Genomic DNA, 24,156 nt, shown 5'->3' on the forward strand with positions numbered 1-24,156 from the left:
AAGTTTATTCACCTAATACTAGCTAGGTAATAACCAACATGTACACAAACAGTGTGGGAACCAAATAATATTAAAGAATAGGCAAGCCACATATTTTAACATTTCCCATATTGTTTCCATTTAAAACTTTTACTAAAATACTATCTAAAAATTAATGGTAAATAACAAAACATTTACGATACAACATCCAATAAAATTGCAATAAAAAAAATTAAAACTATGACAAAAAAAATTGTACATTTTTAAATGTCTACAAAAGCAAGATAACTTTTAATAAGACGACGTTCAAAACTAATTTCAAACTTCTTTAAGTAAACAAAAAATCACAAATGGTTCTCTTTCGAATGTACACAAGATGTTGAACACGTACCCGACATTGTATCTTGTTTACCATTTTTATTTTAACCTTTAATATTTTCACTGACATTTTTTTTTTAATACATTTTATGAACAGTAGCTTTAGTTATTTATAAGAAACTGTCATCAACTGTATTTTTAAACTCCAATGAAATATGATTAATAAAACAACAAAAAATGTTGCTTTCTAAATAGTTAGGAATTCGGTATAGCTTACTTGTGGGAAAGACAAGAGAAAAGAAAAAAACATTCAAAGGGCAGGCTAACAATTCACCTACAGCATACCCAGGGAATACCTTCCAACCAAGGCGCATAAATTTTGTCAACTGGTGCCAACTTGAGCAACTTAATTTCTAGTAAAGAACTAACAGTAAGCACTGACTCAGAACAAAGAAAGGCTATAAACGTTTTTATTTATTAGAACCGAGCCCCACTGAACGCCTGACATCTGACCAGGGAGGCATAAATCTTGCCACTTAGGCAGGGTTTAAAACATGTCAGAATGTCCCTGTGGAGGGCTAAGCACAAAGCAGGCTATGTACATTGCGTTTTATGGTGTGTGATGTCTGTCCTAGTGGTAACCAACCATCAGGTCACAAAAAACATACATTAATTTTATTTTAATGTGATGTTTATTCATTTTTTTTCACTTTTTAACGACAACTGATAAAAATGTTTTGTTACAGCTCGGTTAACAGTTGCATTCACACAAATTTCCTTTTCTAAATCTCTGTTATACTATCAAACTTTATATTATGTGACAAAAAAATGTGATGTGCCAATAATGGACATGATGTCATATCAACTACAGTACCATATTTGGGCCTATCAACTACCATATTTGGGCATATCACTATCATATTTGGGCACATCAACACAGGGTGTCAGACCATGAGAACGCAACATAGTCAACATTAACAATGGAACATTTAATAAGAAACATAATAATGCCATTTGGGTCCGAACCAAAACTAATAAAATTGTTTATTTGGGCCAAGTTCATCTCGTCTTGAAGATTCAGATAATATTGTTTGTACTAATTTGTGTTTCTTGATGGGTATAGCTATTGGTTTCTTTGGGCAAAGGTAACTCTATTTATTGTAATGTTCTATGGGCTATATAAGGTAGCTCTATTTTTTTATCCTCTATGAGCAGAAGCAACTTTGCAACTGTGAAACTTTGATACACTAAAATAAAGCTAAATTTGATTGGTCACTTTTCACTTATAATTTGTAGAACGAAATTCAAAACGTTTTTGTTCTTCTGTATCACTAACATTTGAAATATTCAATTCACTTTAATATCAATCAAGTCTTCTCATATAGCAATCCTTTATTACTCAATGATAACATCTTGCGAATATTCAGATTTTTTCCCGTTTTTCAAGGACTTATTTTTGTATTTTCATTATATTTATTTTAAAATTCTTCGCAGAGGTGAAGGCAATCTGTGTCAAATACTGCGTTTGGGGTGAAACACATAGCAATGATATTACAAACCCCTTCAATCAATGAATTCAATACAATTGTATACATCATTTAAACATATTTTAATTATATTTTTCTGTCTCAACGATATTAAAAGATGCTGATAATAATGATGAGTTATTTGTCATTTTATCCACGTTATTATAAAAATAAAATGTGATTTACACTACATAAAATACCTCCATTACATTTAATAACATCCGTGAAAAAAAAATGTACTTTACTTTTAAATGTAATGCGAATCTTTGAATCTAAACTCTTAATGTCCTATCAGAAGGACGGGGCAATAAGTGTAAACACTGTCTACACTATATATGATGTGCCCATATATGGACATGTCATATCACTACCATATTTGGTTTATCACTACCATATTTGGTTATATCACTAACATATTTGGGCACATCACACATTTTTTTGTCAAACTAGTTTGATAGTGTACAGAGCTTAAAGATGAACAACATATCGACATATTGGAACACAATCTTCGACATTATATACTTGAAAAAACAAGCCCTTTGGCTGAGCCCTACTAATCAGGGCATAAAAAAAGCAACTAACAAGCAAACTCATCGATAAATATGTCTCGACTCGTTATCCTTCAATTTTAAATTACCTAACGCAGTCCAAACACATTCATACTAACTTTCGGTGAAAGAAAATTATAATTTCCATTATTACAGACCTTGACTGAGAAATAGAGAAACAAATTCTGAAATTACATTTTTGATTGTCAGATAGAAATATAGATCTAAAATCTACCTTTTCTTTTCGTTCAACTCATTAGGATTATTGCGTAGCTTATTTTCGTATCTGGCAAGGACGGGTTAATCGCTGTACCCGATCAATTATCATTCGACTCGTGTAAATGTCAACTTATTCGGTAATTTAAAATAACCTTTAAGTTCAATAACATCATGTTTTGCTGTTTATTCGACAGCGGGTATATAACTTGCAGATTAAAATCTACTTAATTTAGTACAAATTATCATGTCATGTCTTATTCAATTATTTATTCATGTATATAATGGAGCATTAGCTTGATTGTCTCTTGAGATATAATAATTCTAAAATAAAATCATCTTTATTTTCTGAAATTCTATTTCCAGCATACATGCTTAAGTCATTTGGGTCCTCAACTATAGTAAATGTCTAAATAAATTAAATGAATCTTCAAACAACATAGTGTTGTGCTAAAATGGTAGGGTGGTACCAAGGTATTAATCAGTGTTACTAGAGTACCAATAGTGTATAAACTTGCTTTTTAGGGGGACAATGAAAAGGGAACGGGAAGAAAAAGAAGATAAAGAAAAATTTAAACCTCCATTTGCCTACTACCTTGAAAGGTCTGACATGCCAATGATGCCAAAACAACAAACAAAACAAATAATTTCAAATAAATTGAATTACATTGAAACATTTTATCAGTTGGTAACTAAATTACGATTTGTTGTGAACTTCTATTGACCATAATTTGCTTCATGTGACCTCCAAAATGAGCTGTGGTGCCAATGGGATGGGCGGGTGCCAGACTAAGCTTTTTCAAAGAAAGACTTTAATAACATACCACAGCATTACCCAGTGAATTCTGTAGCAGGGATTATACTCGCATGGTAGAAGTACTTGAGGGATAAGTTGCTAATCCAGAGATAAACAGCTGATTTAATATAAATCTAATTTATCCGGATTTGCTTTATCTTTTTAAAGTGCATTATTATTATATCTTTAAGTATTATAATATTAACCAGATCATTCTGAAGCTAAACACATACAGTGTCCCATTTGAATCAATCTTTAATTGTATAAAAGTTGTGATTTTTTTCCATATCATTTCAACATTTTTCCTTAAAATCTCCAAACTGTGATTTTAGAACTAAAGTTTTTGTCATGCAGTTTTAGCGGCGATAGAGCCAACATATTTTTGGTTAGTGCTAGTATAAGTATAGATATTATTTGTGGTAACACTAAAGCTCTGTTTATACTATCAAACTAGTTAGATAAAAAAAGTGTGATGTGTCCAAATATGGTAGTGATATGGCCAATTATGGTAGTGATATTACATCATCATGTCCATCACCGTCACAGGTTTTTGATATGTTTCGGTCTTGATGAAATAAATGAAATGAAATATATGGGCACATCACATTTTTTTGTCACATAAAGTTTGATAGTGTGGACAGAGCTTTAAAGTATACAACAGTTAATTGTGCTTGAATTAAATGATGAACAAACAAAGTAATAATGTTAATGTATTATATATATTTTTGCACACTTACTCTCACCTGTGTCACTCCCGTTGTCCCCTGGTAAATGTGATACCATTCCCAAGCCAGCCTCAGAATCTGGATTTGGACTTGTGTCTTCGTGAGTGTAACCATGAGTATTTCCTTGAGTGTTATTGGGAATTGGAGGGTGACTCTGAAATAAAAATAAAAATGAGTAAACACACTTTGCTTTGTATTTGCATCATCTCCGTTTTTTTCTTTCTAGGATGCAGGATGGTCGTAGTGAATAAATCAATAAATCATCTTTTACCGGATAAAAAACCGATTTCATTAAACATTTAGTTATAATAGTTCAAGAAAAAGAATAAACAAAAATTTAATTGGTAAAAATAATAGGAGCTGTTTCAGGGATCGAAAATAGAAGTATAAAATAAATTTTCTTATACCAACCCCTAAACAGAAGAAAAGACAAATAAACAACTGCATGATATACAGTATCATTTGCTAATGTAAGATTTGGAAATATGTTTTTTTAACAGTTTCATTAAATATATTTTGAGGTTTTTACAACATGTCGTTTTTGTAGACAGTTTATTCCATAACTTTAGGACCATATACTGTAACAAAAAATTTACCGCCGGTAATATAAAAATAAAGCAGTAATCACCAAACATGATGTAAAATGAAAAAAGGCAATAAACCTCTCCCAAAGTGACCCACCCGCCAAAACCTCATACCCCCCCCCCCCCTACTCACCCACTGTCATCCCCAGCTCCTTTGTTCTAGCAACTTAATATTAATAACCAAAATATAGACAATAAGGACACTTAAATGATCTAATTCATAAATAATTTGAGAATTATGAATTATGATATACAGTACTAAGTGTTGGATTGTGTACTATTTCTAGAGGGTAGAAATTAATTTTTGCATTTAGTCGACATAATACAATATTAATAGAAAAACTGTATAAATCAAACCTGGTATAGCTTCAATATAGAACACTAGTTATTAATATTGTCACCTATGTAATATCATAAATACAATATTTTAAATTTAATAAATACTAATTTCTGATTGTTAATACAAAAATAAAAATACAAAATAGATTCGACATCAGTCAGATTTCATCTCACAATATGCAGTGAAATTTAACTTAAGAATATATTAAAATTAAACTTATATAGTTTAATTTGTAAAGTATATATTAACCTTTACATATCATAATTCTTAATACAAAAAGTTTCTTTACTTAAATACTCAATTGTCTCATGGCAATATTAACTAAAACCATTATTTTGTACAAAAAAAAATAAAAATTGGAACTATTAGGAAGTAGAAAATTAAAGACCTTACAACATAAATTAGCCAATTAAAGTTAATAAAATTCCTTAATCTTGTGAAATAACAATCATTTTTTAAATAACCTCAAATATTTGAAGATATAGGTTATATATACGTTTTAGACATTACAAGAAAGAAGGCTTTAAAAAAAAATTTTTTTTTAATATGTTCCAAATCTTATACTACATAATTCTGAATTCATATGTAATAAAACTATAACTGAATCTTTTTCTGCTTGTTCTTTAAATTAAAATTTATTAATTAAACATCTTGTTCTTGTTCTTTTTTCTGTTCAATCAACTGTTTTCACAATAGGTTTTTTTTGTGTGTTAATTTGCATTTGAAAACAAATAAATAAAACACGATTTAAATATTAAATTTTTTTGTTATTAAGTTTTTAGTTTTTAAAATAACTTTTCCCATAATTTTAAAAATCTCAGAATAATCCCACAAATTAAAAATCCTGCAATAATCCCACACAAGTTAAACATTCTGCAATAAATAGTGATATAAAGACTGTAATCTATCAGAAGTAATATACAACTCGTAGCTGTGTAATGGTTTATGCATTCAAAAACTCAACCAAATTGAATATTACACATTTTAAATGGTGCTTATTACAACACGGAAGACTTAAGTACTTTCGTAAATTTCTCAATGTGAATCTATTCGTTGAAAACATCACAGAGCCAACGTGAATAAATTTCAAATTACGAACAATTAAAGACTTGTCATGTACGACGGTTGATATTTAAAAGACGAACGTCTGAGTTTCGTTGCTCCGGTTATTGCTGTCGTTGCTTATCCAGAGAGGGTGTTAGTATCGAATAATGCTCCGAGCCTTAGCTAACCTAAATACAAGTATTATTGCAAACGCATTTGATTGTTATAACCTGGATATTCAGGCAAGCATTTGAAATGACTACGGGCTTAATCAAACAAATATCATACCGAAATCAATATTAATGAATTTACTAATATTCATTTGATTGTATATCACAAACTAACATAAACACATTTGAGTCTGATCATTTCAGATTAACAGAGTATAACGCAAATATGTATTAAATTATTATAGATGCATTCTAATACTAGTAGTTAGCATTATATATATAACATACTGTAGCAATAGTACAACCTAGATGAATTTAATAATACTGATGATCAAGTAAAATCCCATGGGGCACTACAAATTTTGGTAGAAATTATTGTGTACATATTAATAATGTATGTAGAGGGTGTTTATTTCAGAACCTTTGTAGAACCATTTTCAAGATAAAAATGATTTAAATATAACAAAGTAAAGATTATTATTTTATATTCGATAAATTATTTATTAAACATTAATATTTATGGTTTTAAATTTATTCAACTATATAATAATCTAAACTATATTATAATCTTATCTATAAATTGTTGAAACATTATCAAATTTGTAGATTATTTTAAACCTTTCATAATTTTGTCAAATTCGCAAAAATTTATCATGTAAAATTCTAATGAGGTACTCAAATTGTGATAATCTCCGACGATATCTATAATTCTACGATCACCCTTTTGTAATATTATATTGCAGTTTCTAATTTATTAGATCGAATTTCATATTGATATCCAGTTTTGTCAATTGTGGCGTAATTCACGTAGGAAACCAGTCTTCCTCTAAAACAACAACAAGAGGCTTAATTCTGAAATGATTAAAATTTGAACTTAAAGACGGCCAAATTATCAAGTCATTATCCTAATTTCCCGTTGCATGCTAATCGCATTGTAATACCGTCGAACGAAATCTACAGCCTTAACAGAATTCAACGACTAATCGATGTAATTTCAAATAACGACTGTGTATCGTACATGGATTACAAACATTAAAATCTGACTGTAATTTTTACAGCGGAAAATAACCTCCCTCTCTACCTATATTTTCAATCTGCGTACGATAGAAAAAATATTGAAGGGAGTTGATTGCAAACCTAGATTGTAGATGACACTGAAAATTTACAACCAAAGCTAGCCAAATGCGACATAAAAAGCCTTTTAGAAAACACAGATTGCGATTATCATTAATATTGGTTTTAATGTATGATGAGAAAGGGAAGAGTCTGGTACTATCCTGTCACTTGAGGGAGACAACTACAATACATTTCTAATAATGAAAAATGTTCTCGTACGTAGCGATATCTATTAAAGGAAGTCGCCAAGCTTCTACGGATAAGTCGTGTATGGGAATGCATGTAGAGGATAATCTGCTTTACATATGAACATAGCATTAATGCCTATATTTACAATAACAAGGATTTTTAAAGGAGGCTTTTAAACTTATCTCAATGACTTTCAAAAAGCCAATGACATTTAATATGAACTTTGAGGTTTACAATAGCAATGTTTTTTAATACAGTTATATAGTACAAAATAAATTTCAAAAACATATATTCAAAAATATATTCATAAAAAGAATGATGATGATGTCTTTGATAATAATAATGATATGCTGTTGATTATGTTGATAATACTATTAATATTAGATGTAAGATGACAATATTGATAATCATTATTAATGATAATATAACATTGATAATAATTATGACAAAATTTATAATGATGATATTGATAATATCAATGACATTGACAACATTGATAATATCATATTAACATTTTAATCAATAGGTAAATCTTTTATAGATATTTTCTGTGAATAGTAGAAACACAGTTTAGTTTGTGCATGGCCTCATTACCATAAGACAAAGGATTTCAATACACACAGCTAAACATATGAAAATTGAAAAGTAAAATTTGATTAAATAAATATAAATCTATCATTCTCTATTAATGCAAACTTAATACGTTTGAATTAATAAACAAGAATGGCCAAATATATATAATTTCTTTTTAAAGTAATGAATTGTAAATTGTATACTACAGTAACAATATATATTTAATCCTAGTATCATTGCTTTATATTCTCCAATCATTAATTAATCATCATCCTTAAGGCTAATATCCGGCATCAGTATTATAAATAAATTTGTTAAACTAAAGCACCCATAAAATTGACCACCGATTACTAAGCACAAAGATTATCGCACGCTCAGCCGAGGAAACCGCGTGCCACCGTTACTCATGTTAACACCGCGACAAATGTCTTAGAGTAATTTCAAAATTAATCCGCATATATCTGTACAAACCCCAAATGTATTATTGTCCTGCATCATTGACATCCAATCAATTTGTAGTAATGAGCAACAATAAATCAATATATTTAGAAACATTGTATCTCGGAGCCATACTCATACATGTCACAGTATGCGTAATTTATAAGCCGAAATATAATACTTTTACGCTCATCAAAATTTCATACCGTACGCTCCTTTGGAATTACTGCAATAACGATGGTAATATACATCGTTTGTGCGCGGTGATAACACAACATTTCGGTTTTTTTAAACATATAAATTCATGACTCCCAACTGATTGCGATTTGCATTAATTGTACCTCGTTATGCGGTGCGGGGACTTTTGTGTTATTACCGTCTACGTTGTTTGAACGCTCAGTGACTCCCAAAACATTCCACAAAACCTATTTACAATTACATCAATACCTTCCAATTTATTGTAATGTTTCTCATATAATTACATACAGTACAAGCTTTGATAGAAGCTGTGCGGTTGAATATCATACGGTTTAAGATCTCATTTCAAAGTCTTGCATCAACATCTTTTACCCACAATAATACTCCATAATAATTAATGATGATATGAGGTAGCAGTCTATCTAAAAATATAATCTACCATTATTTAATAGTAAAAGAGTTTATTTAGAAATTTACTACTATGGCTAAAAGCACATCAAATTAATATGAGTGGGAGTTTCCATGACTGAGTGACTAAACTCCAGTTATCAACAAACATGTTTGAGTCATAAAACTTGACAAATTCAAAACACTTAAAACTATTCCTTATACTGGAGTAGTAATGCTCCACTACCAACAATCCATTGTAAAGGAATATGTATGGGCATTATTGGTTTATTGCACTCATAATAATTTCCTCTTTCATAGCATTTTTTTAAAGTATCTATCATGTTGTCTACACCTTTCTCTTCAAAATATTTTATTGTCTTGAAAAAAATGTAGTAAGGTCACATGATTAAAAATTGAGTCATCTTAAGAAATCAGTCAACATATTACAGCTGCCAGATCTACATACCACCCTTGAAACAAATAATAGAAAGATATCAACACTTTAAACAACAACACACTGTACTGGAGTGGACAGATTCAAATGTTACTAAAAAAACATTTCTGTGATCTACACTACAGTACAGTGTTAAGATTTGTTTATAACAAACTATAGTAGAGGAAAATTGGAGCAAAACAAATTTACCACAACTGGCAAATTAACAAGCTAGTTTGATAAGAAAATGTGATATACTTAAATGTTGTTGTCAGATAGTTTGATAGTGTAGACAGAGCTTTACACAATTATGATACAAATTTCTGATGGACTACTGTGGGATTGCAGATATATCTAGGAGAATATAAATCATCTCCATCCAAACAACCTGTTCATGGCGAATATAACTCCCCCTACATGACAACATTGTTTATTAATGAAGCTTGTACTTTTTAGGATCAACTGCTTAACATCTCATCCAAAAGATGACACTGTTAATATAGTGCCAAATGTATATTATTAAGTCAGTATACTGTACAAGCAATTTTCACAATATATTATGAAGCCTACAGTACATTCAAATAGGTTCAATATCCTATCATTTTAAATATAATTATAAACAACAAATTTATTTTTTTCTGCCATAACCAAACATGGGATTTGAACCAGGATCCTCCATGGTTCAGTGGTTTTACTACCAGATGATACTATGCTGTAATGCACCAATTAGCACACAGCATTAAGACATGTATGTAGTGTGCATTCATTAATATTATGTAGTACATGTAAATGTAAACATCTCTGTACATACAGGCCTACATACAGGCCTAGATAAAGCAAGATTCTGCTTTTATGATATATTAAACATTTAAAAACATTACTTATTCATTTATTTATTCAAATTTGTTTAAATATTTGATCTTTAATAAATAATTTATTATTATAAATACTTAATTGTTGTTGCAATGAGTTAATATTTATATTATGGTTTGTTGATCAAATAAATAAATAAAGTGAATAATAATAATAAAATCAAATTGATATTTGTTAAAATTTATAAATATTAAGCTAATTTAACATAAAAAAACAATACTATATCAGAACATTTAATTAATCATAATCTACTTATTAAAGTTATTAAAAATATAGTATTTTTCAAAAATAATTTTTTTCTTTTCTAAATAACTTTCGGCAAAGAATATTTGTTAAACATCTGAATCGTTGTTTAGATAGAATAATATTATATCACTTAACAGTTTTGCTTAAAGGCTAGCTCCTAATCTAGCTGTATGAATTACGCCAGCCATCTGTGCTAGACATAGCAGCAGCGAAGCGCTTTAATTTATTCCGTTTACGATATCAGCTAACTGAATTCAAATGCTAAACATGTTAAAGCCAAATGCCTATGATTTGTTATAGTATGTACCATTTGATTTCGCACAAAAGGAATTTGATGTTTGCATTATTAAACTATTTCTGTATCAGATTGTTCAGGGGAATCAGAGGTAATCATGGTGAATAGTATGAGGACGTCGTTTAGTTAATGGAGCAACGTTTCGTACGACAAGTCTTTGATCGTGTGCAGTGTGCTGTAAGTAAAGACCCTTGATTAGCTGGAATATTGCGTGCATCATCGCATTCATTTAATTAGATGAAGCCGAGCTGTGGTATACGGTCCATTGCAGCTTCTATCAACCCGTACAATAGCGCCACTCCCCAGGTACTGAAAACCTACTTATGATGTGCGTGAACTGGGTCATAGCCATCACGAGGTGAAGAAATTGAATTTTAAGTTTAGCTTTCAGAATACACAGCAGCTTGTACAATATTAACTAACCGTAAATGATTTCTAATCTGGTGGATCGGTGATCGTGTGCAACCATTTGAGTTAAATGATAAAGTAAATGATGAACAACCAGAGTCCATGGGGTTAAACGACCTCTACTATATCTTTTTTCCCCTGTTATATATTTTTGTTATTATTGAATAACTTTTGCTTAATAAATATCAATTAAACATGTTACTAATTATTTAAATTATTTATTTAAACTAAAAATTAAACTTACCATTCTAAAATGTAATGGTTTTTATAGAAAAAATGTTATATAAATTTATAAACATGTTTAGCATGAAAAATACTATTCAGATCCAGCAGACCCTATTTTGATTAAATGTATTGTACTTTAATTTATTTAAAAAATATTTTATTCAATTTTATTTATAAAGGGTGACCCTAAACAGTGTATACTGACAATTAAGTGGCCTTTCATGATGAGTTATGATATCAGTCGGTGTGCGACAGTGGCTGTGTGTATACTAGTACACCAGGGTAACCCCCTACTTGTTTCAAAAGATGTACTAGGTTCTTTAAAGAGCACACGAGCTAGATGTGTTACACTAGACTTACAGTTTATAGTCTTTATCCGAGAAGACTCATTCTACAACCATAACCATAAAGCGAGTGAGGCTGCCATGGAGCGAGTGAGGCTGCCATGGAGCGAGTGAGGCTGCCATGGAGCGAGTGAGGCTGCCATGGAGCGAGTGAGGCTGCCATGGAGCGAGTGAGGCTGCCATGGAGCGAGTGAGGCTGCCATGGAGCGAGTGAGGCTGCCATGGAGCGAGTGAGGCTTTGCTGATTTTAGGCTACAGTAGATATTACGGTTTCAATGTCTTAACCGCTTGGCCACTCACTCGCTGTAAATAACAACCACTATAGTAATTGCATAATAGTACATTATAATAGCACATTCTTACCTTAGGTTCAGTAAGGCAAACTCCATGATGGGAAAGGCCATCACTGCCTGGTGACTGTTCTTTTTTAAATGCTGATTCATATGCCTATCATTCAAACAAATGGCCAAAATAACTTTTCCATAAGAAAAACAAAAGAATCTCACACACACACAGCAAATAAAAAAGTTTTAAATATCAACAAGGAATAGCGAGAGAGGCTGGGATGGGGGGGGGGGGGGGGGATGGCTACAGAAAGCATAGAATAGGTGATATAATGGTATAGGTGAATGGCAATGGTAAAGATATTATAAGTAAGTACATAAAAAGGCTTGTTAGGGTGTGTTGATGAATTATGGAAGACCTCAAATAGACCGATATTTTAATTTATTTTGACCCACCCACACACAACGACACATGATTTATGATATGATAATGTATGTAGCATAAAAAAGTGCCCAGAAATAAAAATTTAAACACATTTGAAACAAACATAATTGTTATCAACGGTTGAAATATACAACTGAATTCAAATATAGGGCTCAGGTAGGCCTAAAAGCCTATTGGCTTATTCAGTATCGTTGCATAGCGAACATTATTTACATTACATTTAAACATAACAATTATTAGTAAACGCTGTATGATAGATGGTGACAATGGCATGAATTATGTAATTTATGCAAATGAGTTAAATCACATCAAACCATGCATTGCTTAACATTAAAATAAAAAATCTTAAATATTAAAATATTGGAAAAACTATAGCTGGTCTAAAAAAAAATTGCAAATAATTTTGCAGAAACAAAATTTAATTTAATTCAAAACTGGACTTTTAAATACATTTTTATTATAACATATTAAGATTTAGTTATAATTTATTTAATATTGATACAATTTTCTACATAATTTAATTATAATTTTTTTGTAATAAGTTATTAACATATCATTTAAAATTAAGTAGTTATTATCTAACCTAATGTTTTTAATAGTGAGTAAATAGATGTACAATTTTCTACACAATATTAATAATATGACTGCCTTATAATCAATATTTATTTAATCTAATAACATGTTTATTACTAACAGATTTATCATATTTACAACTATTATTCTTGCTAACATATGTTTAGTATCATTTCTCTTCAGGTAAACCACATGTTCTCTACAGCTGCTTAATTTTTGGATAAGTCTATCTCATCATATCTCTATAATACAATTTTCCTTTCCAAAAATTAGATTTAAGCTCGAAAAGCTATAAAGCTCGTCTTGTCTACTGTACACTATCAAACTTGTTTGACAAAAAAAACTGTGCCCAAATATGGTAGTGATGTGTCCAAATATGGTAGTAATCATCGTGTCCATATTTGGGCACATCACATTTGTTTGTCACATAAAGTTTGATAGTAAAAAGACACAGGGTTTAAAAACAGGCAAAAAACATGAATCTTTATAATTTATAATATTAATAAAGATAAAAATACAAAACTCTGATTAATATTTGTCCCCTTGATGTTTTGATAAAGTAAATCTCTCCATTTTTATTCATTTTTATCTACAGATATGTTAGCTTTTGATAAAAAAAAACTTGGTTTAAAAATCGACGTCTTTAACGACCAATCCCTAGCCAATTTCTTCGCTAATAAAATAACGAAGTCCCAGGAAGCGATAGGCACATCGAAAAGTGCAAAGTATACTGATCCCATTCAGGGTAGAGTCGTGAGTCATCGAGTAATCAAAAATTTCCAAATGGTCAGTGAAAGGAAGGGGTTACTGATTAGAATTTATTATTACTACAGTGAAGGGTAAAGAAGAGCGCAAAGGATGACACACACAAAACATGACTGCCATGAAACATAAATTTAAAACGCTTTAGACTTTAAATAGAGCCATCAAAAGACAGGATTATTGTCCATTGGTTGGATTTACTGTATCTTTATAATGGAAAGGGAAAGTGGTATATTCATTAGTTTACAAGGAATACCGGTACACATTTTACAGCAAGTTTCTGAAACAGTATAATGTGCACCAAAAATATATAACCAGAAGGTCATGGCACTGCAAAAAAATTACTGGTTAAAAACCGTTTGAATAAAATAAACATTAATTTCTTGAGAGTAGAAACAGGATAAATTTTCAGCAACCGGTGAAATTGCAGCCTGAAAATAACAGTTTAAAACGCCCAATCGATTCGGTATATTTTTAATCAATTTTGAAATAAATGGTTTATTCGGCGCTATGCATCAGAAACAGACCTGAAGCGATCATTGAATATATTGTATCAAATTAATATAATTGTAATGTGGAGATAGAAATTACATAATGATATAGTCCTCTTCAAAAACACTATTATATTGAGTTATTGACGTTTCAAAATAAGTTATCAAAAAAAGCTAAAAATAGTATAAAAACCGAATTAATTAAATTATTTTTATTGAGTTATCAGAGGAAAAAAATTATAATTCTTTCCTTTTGCAGGAGAAAAAGAAAACAAGTCTACAGGCCAGTAGAATATACTAGCAACACTTCCTTAAGAAATTTAAGACATGAATTTGTAGAGTAAAACTAAAAATGATTGCTTAATTGACCCAGCTCTGCGAAGAGTTCACCTAAGCTAGGCAGTCTGAAATGCTTCTGAACAGGTTTGTGTATTTGTTCTAGGCTGAGAAACGCATTCATAGTCCAGGCTACTTCAGCTTAAAGTCACTAGGCTAAGGGTTAACATTCAGGGGGGATGGATGCCATCGACATTCCAATAAATGAGCAAGGAACTGGAAAAGGTTGATTCTATGGGCAACAGCATTAAATGTACAGACTACAGTAGATTTATTGTTCAATGCCTGGAAAAGAACAAACAATGTTTGCGGTACAATACGACACTCGTCAGCAAATAGAACGTAACTGGACATTCCGTCAAAAATCACTTTTACAAACGTCAACAAAACTTTATGGTTTAAAAGAAAAAAACTGTCAACTAATAAAAATATATAATAGTTATTTATAATAAGTTTATTATTAATAATTAATCCGTAAATGAAAACTGAATTATAATGATAATCGAGTTGGACAGAATGTTGTATTTAGTATAAAAATGAACAAATCAAATTCAGCCACTTGCAGACTAAAGTTTAGTATTCAAGTTAATAGAGTACATAACTTCACAAGTATACAACTGGCGGCTTACTACAGACACAAACTGAAAGGTCCATTAATCAACTACGGTAGCAAGCACTTCAAAATAGGTCTACTGCAGTAACTGCAGTAACTAAATATTGTTTGCTCTTTGATTAGTTTATTTAATTATATATCAAGCCTTTTATACACTATTATAATACAATGACTACCTCATAAACTTCTACATTGAAACAAAATATTAAATTGTTTAAAAAAATGGAGTTACTTCAGTTACTGCAGTAGATCCCTTATTTATCACACAACAATTTTACCTAATTTTGAAATAAACCATTTTTAATTACATTCAATCTTACACAATGATCTTGTATAATAATATAACATTTTAATGGTATTCGTTGATTTAAAATACCTGGACATTTTTTTAATGTGAACCAGCCTGGAAGATGATGTAGAAGTGAGGATGATCTGGTGGGCTTCTGGAGTAGCATAGTGGATTACATTTAATGAGTTTTGTATCCTTAGTATCAACAGTAGATACCACCTTTAGCATTAGGCTCTGCCTGATTGATTGAAGGTGATATAAATGCTATGCACATTCCTAACACGTAACAAGACACCATACTACTACTAAACCTAATGACAATTTATATATTTTATATAAAATCATTTTCAACAACATTAAATCACAGAGATTCCGTAACGAATAGTTGTTCAAACTTTTATTTATATATTTAATGACAAATAATCAATGAAATGTACTGATGTATTGATACCACAAATAAAGTACCAACAAACTTTGCCTATTGTTTGTTTGTTTGATTGTTTATATTTCAAATCTATAATAAACAGAAATACAGAAAAGACAATAGGTTCAGGATGACCCAATTAATTCCAAGTAGAACATCTAAAATTTGTAATAGTTATATATTTTATTAATTGATCACATCTGTAAACTAACTTTTTGTGACAAGAATAATCTCTTTGTTATATAAAAAATACTAATATTTTTTGTTATATACTAAGTTATTAATTTGATTCTGTATGTTATTCTAAAAGAAAGTATGGTTCTTATTGCTACAGTATTACTATGACTATATAATATTCATTCCTATTTCATTTTATTGTTATTACATTTACATACAATTGTATATGGGTTATAGTCCCACATACAATATTCAAACATACATTAAAGTTTTTGAATCTGTCATACTTCAAAGAGATTAAACGTTTTGCACTAAGCCTAGCTTTTAGTTACTTCAAAAAGAAATAGCATTGCCTAGAACAACGAATGAATATAATAATATTTGCATTTTAAGCATTGCATACACCGTATAATAGTGTAGACTTATGTATGTTATAAAAAACATATGTATGCCAAGCATTAGAAACCTATTAATAATGTCATGTATTAATATCTCATTTATAAATGGAGACATTATCATTGCAAACATCTTCTAGATGAAAGCTTAAAATCTGACAAATTGAAAATGGATTGGGCTTCTCGTACAACACAGGTATTAAATCAACTCATACACATCCATTATATTATAATATTTTTTTTATATATATTAGTATGATCAATGCTGTTAACTAAAATGATTTATTTTCATCGTATTGTTTCCTACATGGCACACAGTTTATCATGTTTGTCAGTATAATCACTTTATAAACTTATCCTGTCAAATGTATTTTATGTTTACAAAGCGATTGTTATATTATCATACATTTACTAATATTTCCAGGGAGTTGTTGCGTCAACTGAAACAACTTTAGCAAAAAAAAAGATAAACTGTTTCACGTTGGAGAACTGCTCTTTTCTAGAGATATTCCATCAACTAAGAAGATTAAAATTTTGGACAGAGAGAGCAAAATTTATCTACTAAAATAAATAGGAATTGCTTTCCAATTGAGAAATTTCACAACTAGCTAACATTCAGGATACAACTTGTGTAGTTATTGGAAATTTGTTCTAAAGATTTATATTTAAAACTTGTGCATGAAAGAGATTGTAATTTTCCTGGCGATTCAAGTGGTTTAAATAAATCTATTTGTTAACTTCTTGTCAGGTTCAGCTTAGATGATATTTTTTTCTTTCAAATGCATTCTTGAAGATTTTTATTGCATCTTATCTACAAGTGTCATAAAAAAAAGAAGACGAGTCCATTTAATTTAAAGTATAAATCCAACTAGTTGAGAATTCATTCTATCTCATCTCTGTCAAAGTAATTAAGATAAATATTTTAACTTTAGATTATTTATAACTAGTTTTTAATCTTTTTAAATTTTAAAAATATAAAGCAAAATGTACTTTTTTTTTTAGAAATATCATTTGTATATAATATGTAGAAAAAACAAATTTAAATCTAGCAATAGCATTGTGTAAATCACTAAACTGTTTGAAGTAATTGCGTATATGATTTTTAAAAATTAACTTAAACCTGTAATGTAATCAAGACTAGATAAGTATGATATGTCTAATGCTTAATTCCACTACTTAACCACATAAGTACAATCTAAAGTTAGTACACACATGGAGGTATACCTCCATAGTACACAATACACACTTCATCGCGATCGAATTGAATATTTCGACATAAATTACATCTTTATCAGCAATGATGCCAAAGTACACTTATATAATCAACAAATGCTATGTAAGTATTTTTAATCGCATACTTAAATGTAATGATTTTTTTTTCGCATATCCTTTCTTAATTATACATTTAATATCTTCGCCTTCAGATAGTGCATCAGGGACTCTTTCAAGGACTCTATTCACTTGCCAATTACTGACAATTCTTATTCACAGACTAGCTTACAAAATCTAGTTAGATGTAATGGAGAGGTTTTTGCTTGTCAAAAGTTACATCTCAAAATACACTCTCATGAACAACTTACTATTCTTCAAAGTCATTTAAGTCCCATTCACACAAAGGTAATGAACGATGGAATTTGATATAATTACACCCTTGTAACACAGTTTTTTGCCTGCTATGGGGCTTTACGTTCACTAGAACATCAAACATTTTTTTAAACAAATCAATTTATTCAAGAATGTCTTTAATCATCCAAACAAGTGCAGCTTCAAAATATGAAAACTTAAAAATAAAAAGCCTTAAAATTAAAAAGCCTTAAAATTAAAAAGCCTTAAAATGAGCTGATCTTACACAGTAACAATAAATATTTTGTTTAAACTTTCAATTTGCTTTATTCTTTTTATTTATTTAATTTTAATGTATATTTAATTTATTTTTAAAAGCTACAAAGAACACTGTTCAATTATCATACTTTTCTGATATCATGTTGAATTTTCTAAAACCATTGAAAATTACAAATCTTGATAAAACTTTATCTTCTTTGACCTGGAGGTAGTTGTATAATTAATTCTTCCCCGATTCCCAGGAGAGGTAAATCAACAACGTTCATTCTCTCATTTCGGCGATATTTACTTCAAGTTAATTTAGCAAGTATATCGATAAGATGAGTAAATGATTTAGCGATGGAGCGGCGTGGCCTTCAACTTGCGAGTATATTATAGCATGAATGACACCTTGATATCTCTCTCGATATCATGATGATTTATTTTACAAAACAAGTGCAGTGTAAAGCTTTGCTAACGTTTTTCAGAAAAAGACTACGATGACGATCAAGATTGATTGACGCAATTAAAAAGAAGAGGATGAGAGAGTTTAAAAAGCGTTACTTAATCAGATTGGTAATAATCTCTCTTAATAAACTGTTCCTAGTTTACTGACCAGCTACAGTGTTTGACCACTAAAATGGACATTTATGAACTCAATGATATTACCTCGGTAAAGAGATATTTAACAATCTATGTGTACAATGAGAGCATTCTGTGGTAAGAAGTTGCTACATATGATTCCCTACCATGAAGTCACCATTGGTCTAAAGCTCTCTGTACAATATCAAATTAGTTTGACAAAAAAAATGTGATGTACTGTGCCCAAATATGGTAGTGATGTGCCCAAATATGGTAGTGATATGACATCATCATGTCCATATATGGGCACATTTGTTTGTCATAAATGTTGTATCCATATTTATATTCCGACCGTTCATAGACTATTCTCAATCAATTGTAATAAACAAATACTTTCTGGAAAAACAAAAATAGAATTGTTTTTCACTTAAATCTGCATTTGATAAGAATAAACTAAATGACTATTTTAATTATTTATAGATCAAATTAATCATTTATTATCCAAATTTATTAGAGGTAGTATTTTGGACAAAACATTAGATAATGGTGAACTGCATGGCTATTGAAACCTGAAAATAGCATAGTGTAATTACCTATCACTTAGTCAAGGCCAAAAATACAGTGATATTATTACTCACACATGTAAATAGCAGTCAAATATTATCAGACGTAAGCTTTTATTAATTTCACACTAAAATGAATACAAGTTCACTTAAAATCATCACTTTATTAAATATTAATATACTCTTTTACATTCATAAACAGTAACCATGGAAACATCAGATTTTTAATGCGAATAACTCAAATGAAAAGATGACCTTGAAAATATAACCTTAAAAAAATCAACATGCGAAGTTAAGAATGTATTAAAAACGGGAGAATATTCAAAAGAATACTCCCTCAGGTTCCGCAGCGAATTATCATCAGTCAGAAGAAAAGAAGATTAGAAAACCTTAGCACTAACGAAATAAAAATGATAATCTAAAACGTAATCATAGCATGAGAAAAAAGTCTCCACACGGAGGAATCGACCGCAAATAATTTAACATACAAATTATGTTTGGAGAGAATTTGATGAAGAATTTTGTAATATTCAACAACTATGAACAGGAGAAATTGTAATGTCTCCTTACATTGCTTGGCTTAATGAGCATTTTAAGTCTATTGAAAACCATCAATCATTTTCAACCCATTAGTAAGGCTTTGAACTTGCTGCAACACAGTCATGAATTCAAATACAATTTTCTAGCATCTCGACTCGTAATAAAAGCCAGCAACTAAACACGCCAAATCGTCTCGGCTAATTCTTTATTTTGATTTTAAGTAACGCGCATATCAATACACTACAATGCAATCTTAATAGATGCTGATGGTTAAAAAAATATAATTTTTTTTCCTAAACAAAAGAATGTAGTGATTTATCTATACAGTTATTATAACAATAGCTGTATTTTTGTCGCTTAAAATGTGATTATTGATTCCTACTGTAGTTGAATCTTCTAACAAAAATGTTTTATTTATTAAAAATAACGCTTCTGTTGTTTGGAGATAAATATTATTATAAGATATATATATGTATTTGTTGAAAGACAAATAAAATGTTATGAGGTGAGACGATGGAATACTGTATCTTAGGCAATAAAATGCATTCAAATTTGTTATATACAATATATTTAATATCATTCACTGTTGTTATGGCTATGTATTACCATAATGTAAAAAAATTGTATCATTTAAATAAAATACAATTTAAATTAAGAAATTTGAAAAATTATTGTGAATATTTATTTTATCTGTGTTGGTTGTAATAAATTTCAATAAAAAAAATTAGCAAAATAAAAAAATGTAAAAAAAATTAATAATAAAAATAATCGAATTTAAATCAGTAAAAACATTTTGTGTTTGAAATTTACTGCATTTTAATAGAACATTTAAAAGTATTCATGTTGAAGATTAAACCCGAATCCACAACTTAATGCTGTTAAATTTAATGTTTAGAGAAAGGTTTTAAAAGATTTCACGACAGGAATAAATATAATAATAAATTTAAACATAGCAGAAATAATTTAAAACATATCACTTCAAATCTGACGAGAACATGCATTATTATATACTAAGAATACATGCAGTTTAATTCTTTTAATTTGTAACTTTTTCCCTAAAAATTAACCGAAACATAAACTAATCAGAAAGAATTAGCAAGAATAAAACAAGTTTGCTTTTAAGTCTCTACTTAATGCTTAGCGATATAGACAACGATAAATCTAAGTTTACTTAGGAGACAGGAGTTGGAAATAATCTGTGGTAATCTGGAAAACATGCATGTAGCTTGCAGGCTTCAGATTTGTACTAATTTAGCACTAGAGAAAAAAAAAGACATCTCCTTCTGGGGGTACACAAATCTATCTAAACCTGTCAAGACAAAAAACCTGGCTCAAAGAATGTAAAACGAAAGAATCCATCATCGTTATTTACAATGTCAAGAAAAATTATCATTAAAAGAAAGTATTAACTTCAGTTATAAATTAGAAAACATACTAGAAAAGCCAGTATACATAGCAATAGGCGTTTTTAGTCAGGTATAGGAACTTTGAGACAACAATGCAACTTCGATCATATTCACTACACATTAAGATGATAAATATAAAAGGAAAAATCTGAAGAACCTAACTCATAACAGTCATATGGTATAATAAATTGATTTTTAATATAACAGAAAAAGAAAAATAAGTACTGACAATATTGACCAATGTTTTTCCTTCAAATAAAAATGGTCAAGTAAGAAAAATAATACTTAATAGAATCTTAAATATTCACTCTACTACTGTATATATATATATATATACAATATAAACATGTACCTAAAGATGGCAAGACCTAATAAGACACCTATATAATCTAGTCTTATATTAAATACTACGTTTTCTCTCTAAAATATATGCAAATTTCTGTAGATACAGCTCTCCTTATATGCACTATCCCTAACATATATTAAAAAGGCACATTCGATAAGAATGAAATTACTGTACCCTTGGTAGCATCTGAGAAGAACGACCGTATAGCGCCATAACTCTTGTTTGTTTATAAAGTTGACAACGAAATTATCACCTCCGGGTACTGAATCTCAGAGTGTCAAGTATATTAATGTTGGTTATTAAAATGAAATGCTGTATTTGAATCAATGTGTCTTTAGATTTACTACAGGGCACAGCATGGCTTGTGTCAATCACTTTGGAAGCCTAGCTACACCCTTACATACCTTATGAGAAGGTTGCATGGGAGAGTGTACACCCAGTGGGTGCAGCAGGAGTTTACCCTGCTGCAGCCCGACATGAACAACCAGGCCTGACTCCACCATTAATGAGATCCAGGCCTACGAAGTAGGTTTTAACTAGCATTAGCATGGTTTAACCAGGACTAGAATTAATTGAAACACTCAACTCTGATATTAGGTAAATAGTGCATTGTCTGGCCACCTCGTTCACCCAGAGACAACAAGTCCAGACAGCCTATGTAGCATATTAGGTAATTAGCATAGGCATGATTATAGACTTAACTTTAGAGAGAACAAAGACATCCGTAGTAATAATAGTATCCCTTACTATTAAGGCTTCCTTACTGAACATTAGGGCCCTGCTTTGGATTAACTATTATTGGGAGAGGATTACTGACAAAGTAATACTATTGTGTCGCACCAGTGTTTATACTGACGTAATCAATGTGGCTATTCAAAGAGAAGTCATAGATGTTTAGTATACCTACTGCTGACAGCAAACAGATCATGTCATGATCATCATACTCCTGAAATCAAGTACACAAACCTATACTCAATAAAACCTCATAGCAGCTATTGACAGCCAAAACATGACAGCATGGTGTTCAATATAGACAACTTAACAATAGGACAAACATATATTCAAATGTAAAGATTGCCTCTTTAAACTTTACAGTACAATGTACAATATTGCTTTAATCTGTACCACTAAAAACCAGACAATTAAATCAATATAATTCAATAATATTGATAGATAATGTAAGTGCTGACCCAGCCCGAGAAAATAAGCATATATGCTTATCTTTGATGATGATACCATACTAAATAGAAGCTTTACTCTTTAGTATTATAACAGTGGTGATAATTACTTAATTAACAGCCAACATACTTGGGATCTATCTAATAAGTCTAATTATTTTGTTCATTTGCCACCTGTCTGGTCTACTTAATAAACAGTCCAACAAACAACAAGACAGCAGTGCAGTCTGCCTGTCTGTCTGTCCCCTATAATATTAGAGCACATTCTGAAACAATACATTAAAATCAGCATAATCCTACTGTATATTAAATTCCATCACACACTTTATCATATCAACCTATTTTTTTTTACAAATGTCACAAAGTTTTTAAAAAAATGTATAAATTCCTTCTTTACAATCATAAACATTTTGAGTCTACTACTATAAAAACTTGTCTACACTATCAACCTTTATGTGACAAAAAAATGTGATGCTCATGACCGTGTTGATGTCATATCACTACCATATTTTGGCATATCACTACCATATGTGGGCACATTGCACTTATTTGGTCAAACTAGTTTGATAACATAGACAGAGCTTTAAGCAAAAATGGGTTATGTATCGCATACAAAATATACTACCGTACATATACAAACATAGAAAAATGATATTTACCATTACAAATATCATATGGTAGACAACTCTCTATATTTGGTATCAATTTAATCATATTTTCCTCCTTTATAAATCAATAAGAATTTAAATATAATGTCAATGTTAAACGAAATAAAAAAGTGATGACGAATGGTGGCAGTAATGAATTCCCGCACACGCAAATACGCTTTCAATCTGCGGCTAATTGATGTAGAATTGTTGCTGTACGATCGATTCAAAGAATTTCTAATACTGAAATCATGAAATCATAAAAAAAAACACCTCAGGGGTTATTTTTAAATTGAGATCGATTCTATAC

The 24,156-nt window shown here is 30.0% G+C and overlaps 1 protein-coding gene across 5 annotated transcripts in view; it reads right to left on the bottom strand.

Annotated features, from left to right (window-relative positions):
* Positions 1–24,156, bottom strand: part of LOC140061176 (homeobox protein Meis1-like) — an 82,059-nt gene that overhangs the window by 34,560 nt on the left and 23,343 nt on the right. For 3 of the 5 annotated variants that reach the window (XM_072107660.1, XM_072107662.1, XM_072107664.1), the window contains exons 7-8: positions 12,338–12,421; positions 4,121–4,262 (exon numbers count right to left, since the gene is read on the bottom strand). In XM_072107660.1, the coding sequence (XP_071963761.1) occupies positions 4,121–4,262; positions 12,338–12,421 (226 nt within the window). The remainder of the gene's footprint in view (positions 1–4,120; positions 4,263–12,337; positions 12,422–24,156) is intronic. The other 2 variants (XM_072107661.1, XM_072107663.1) reach the window with 2 other exon arrangements.

The sequence above is a fragment of the Antedon mediterranea genome, chromosome 10 (assembly GCF_964355755.1).
Source record: "Antedon mediterranea chromosome 10, ecAntMedi1.1, whole genome shotgun sequence".
NCBI lineage: Eukaryota > Metazoa > Echinodermata > Crinoidea > Comatulida > Antedonidae > Antedon > Antedon mediterranea.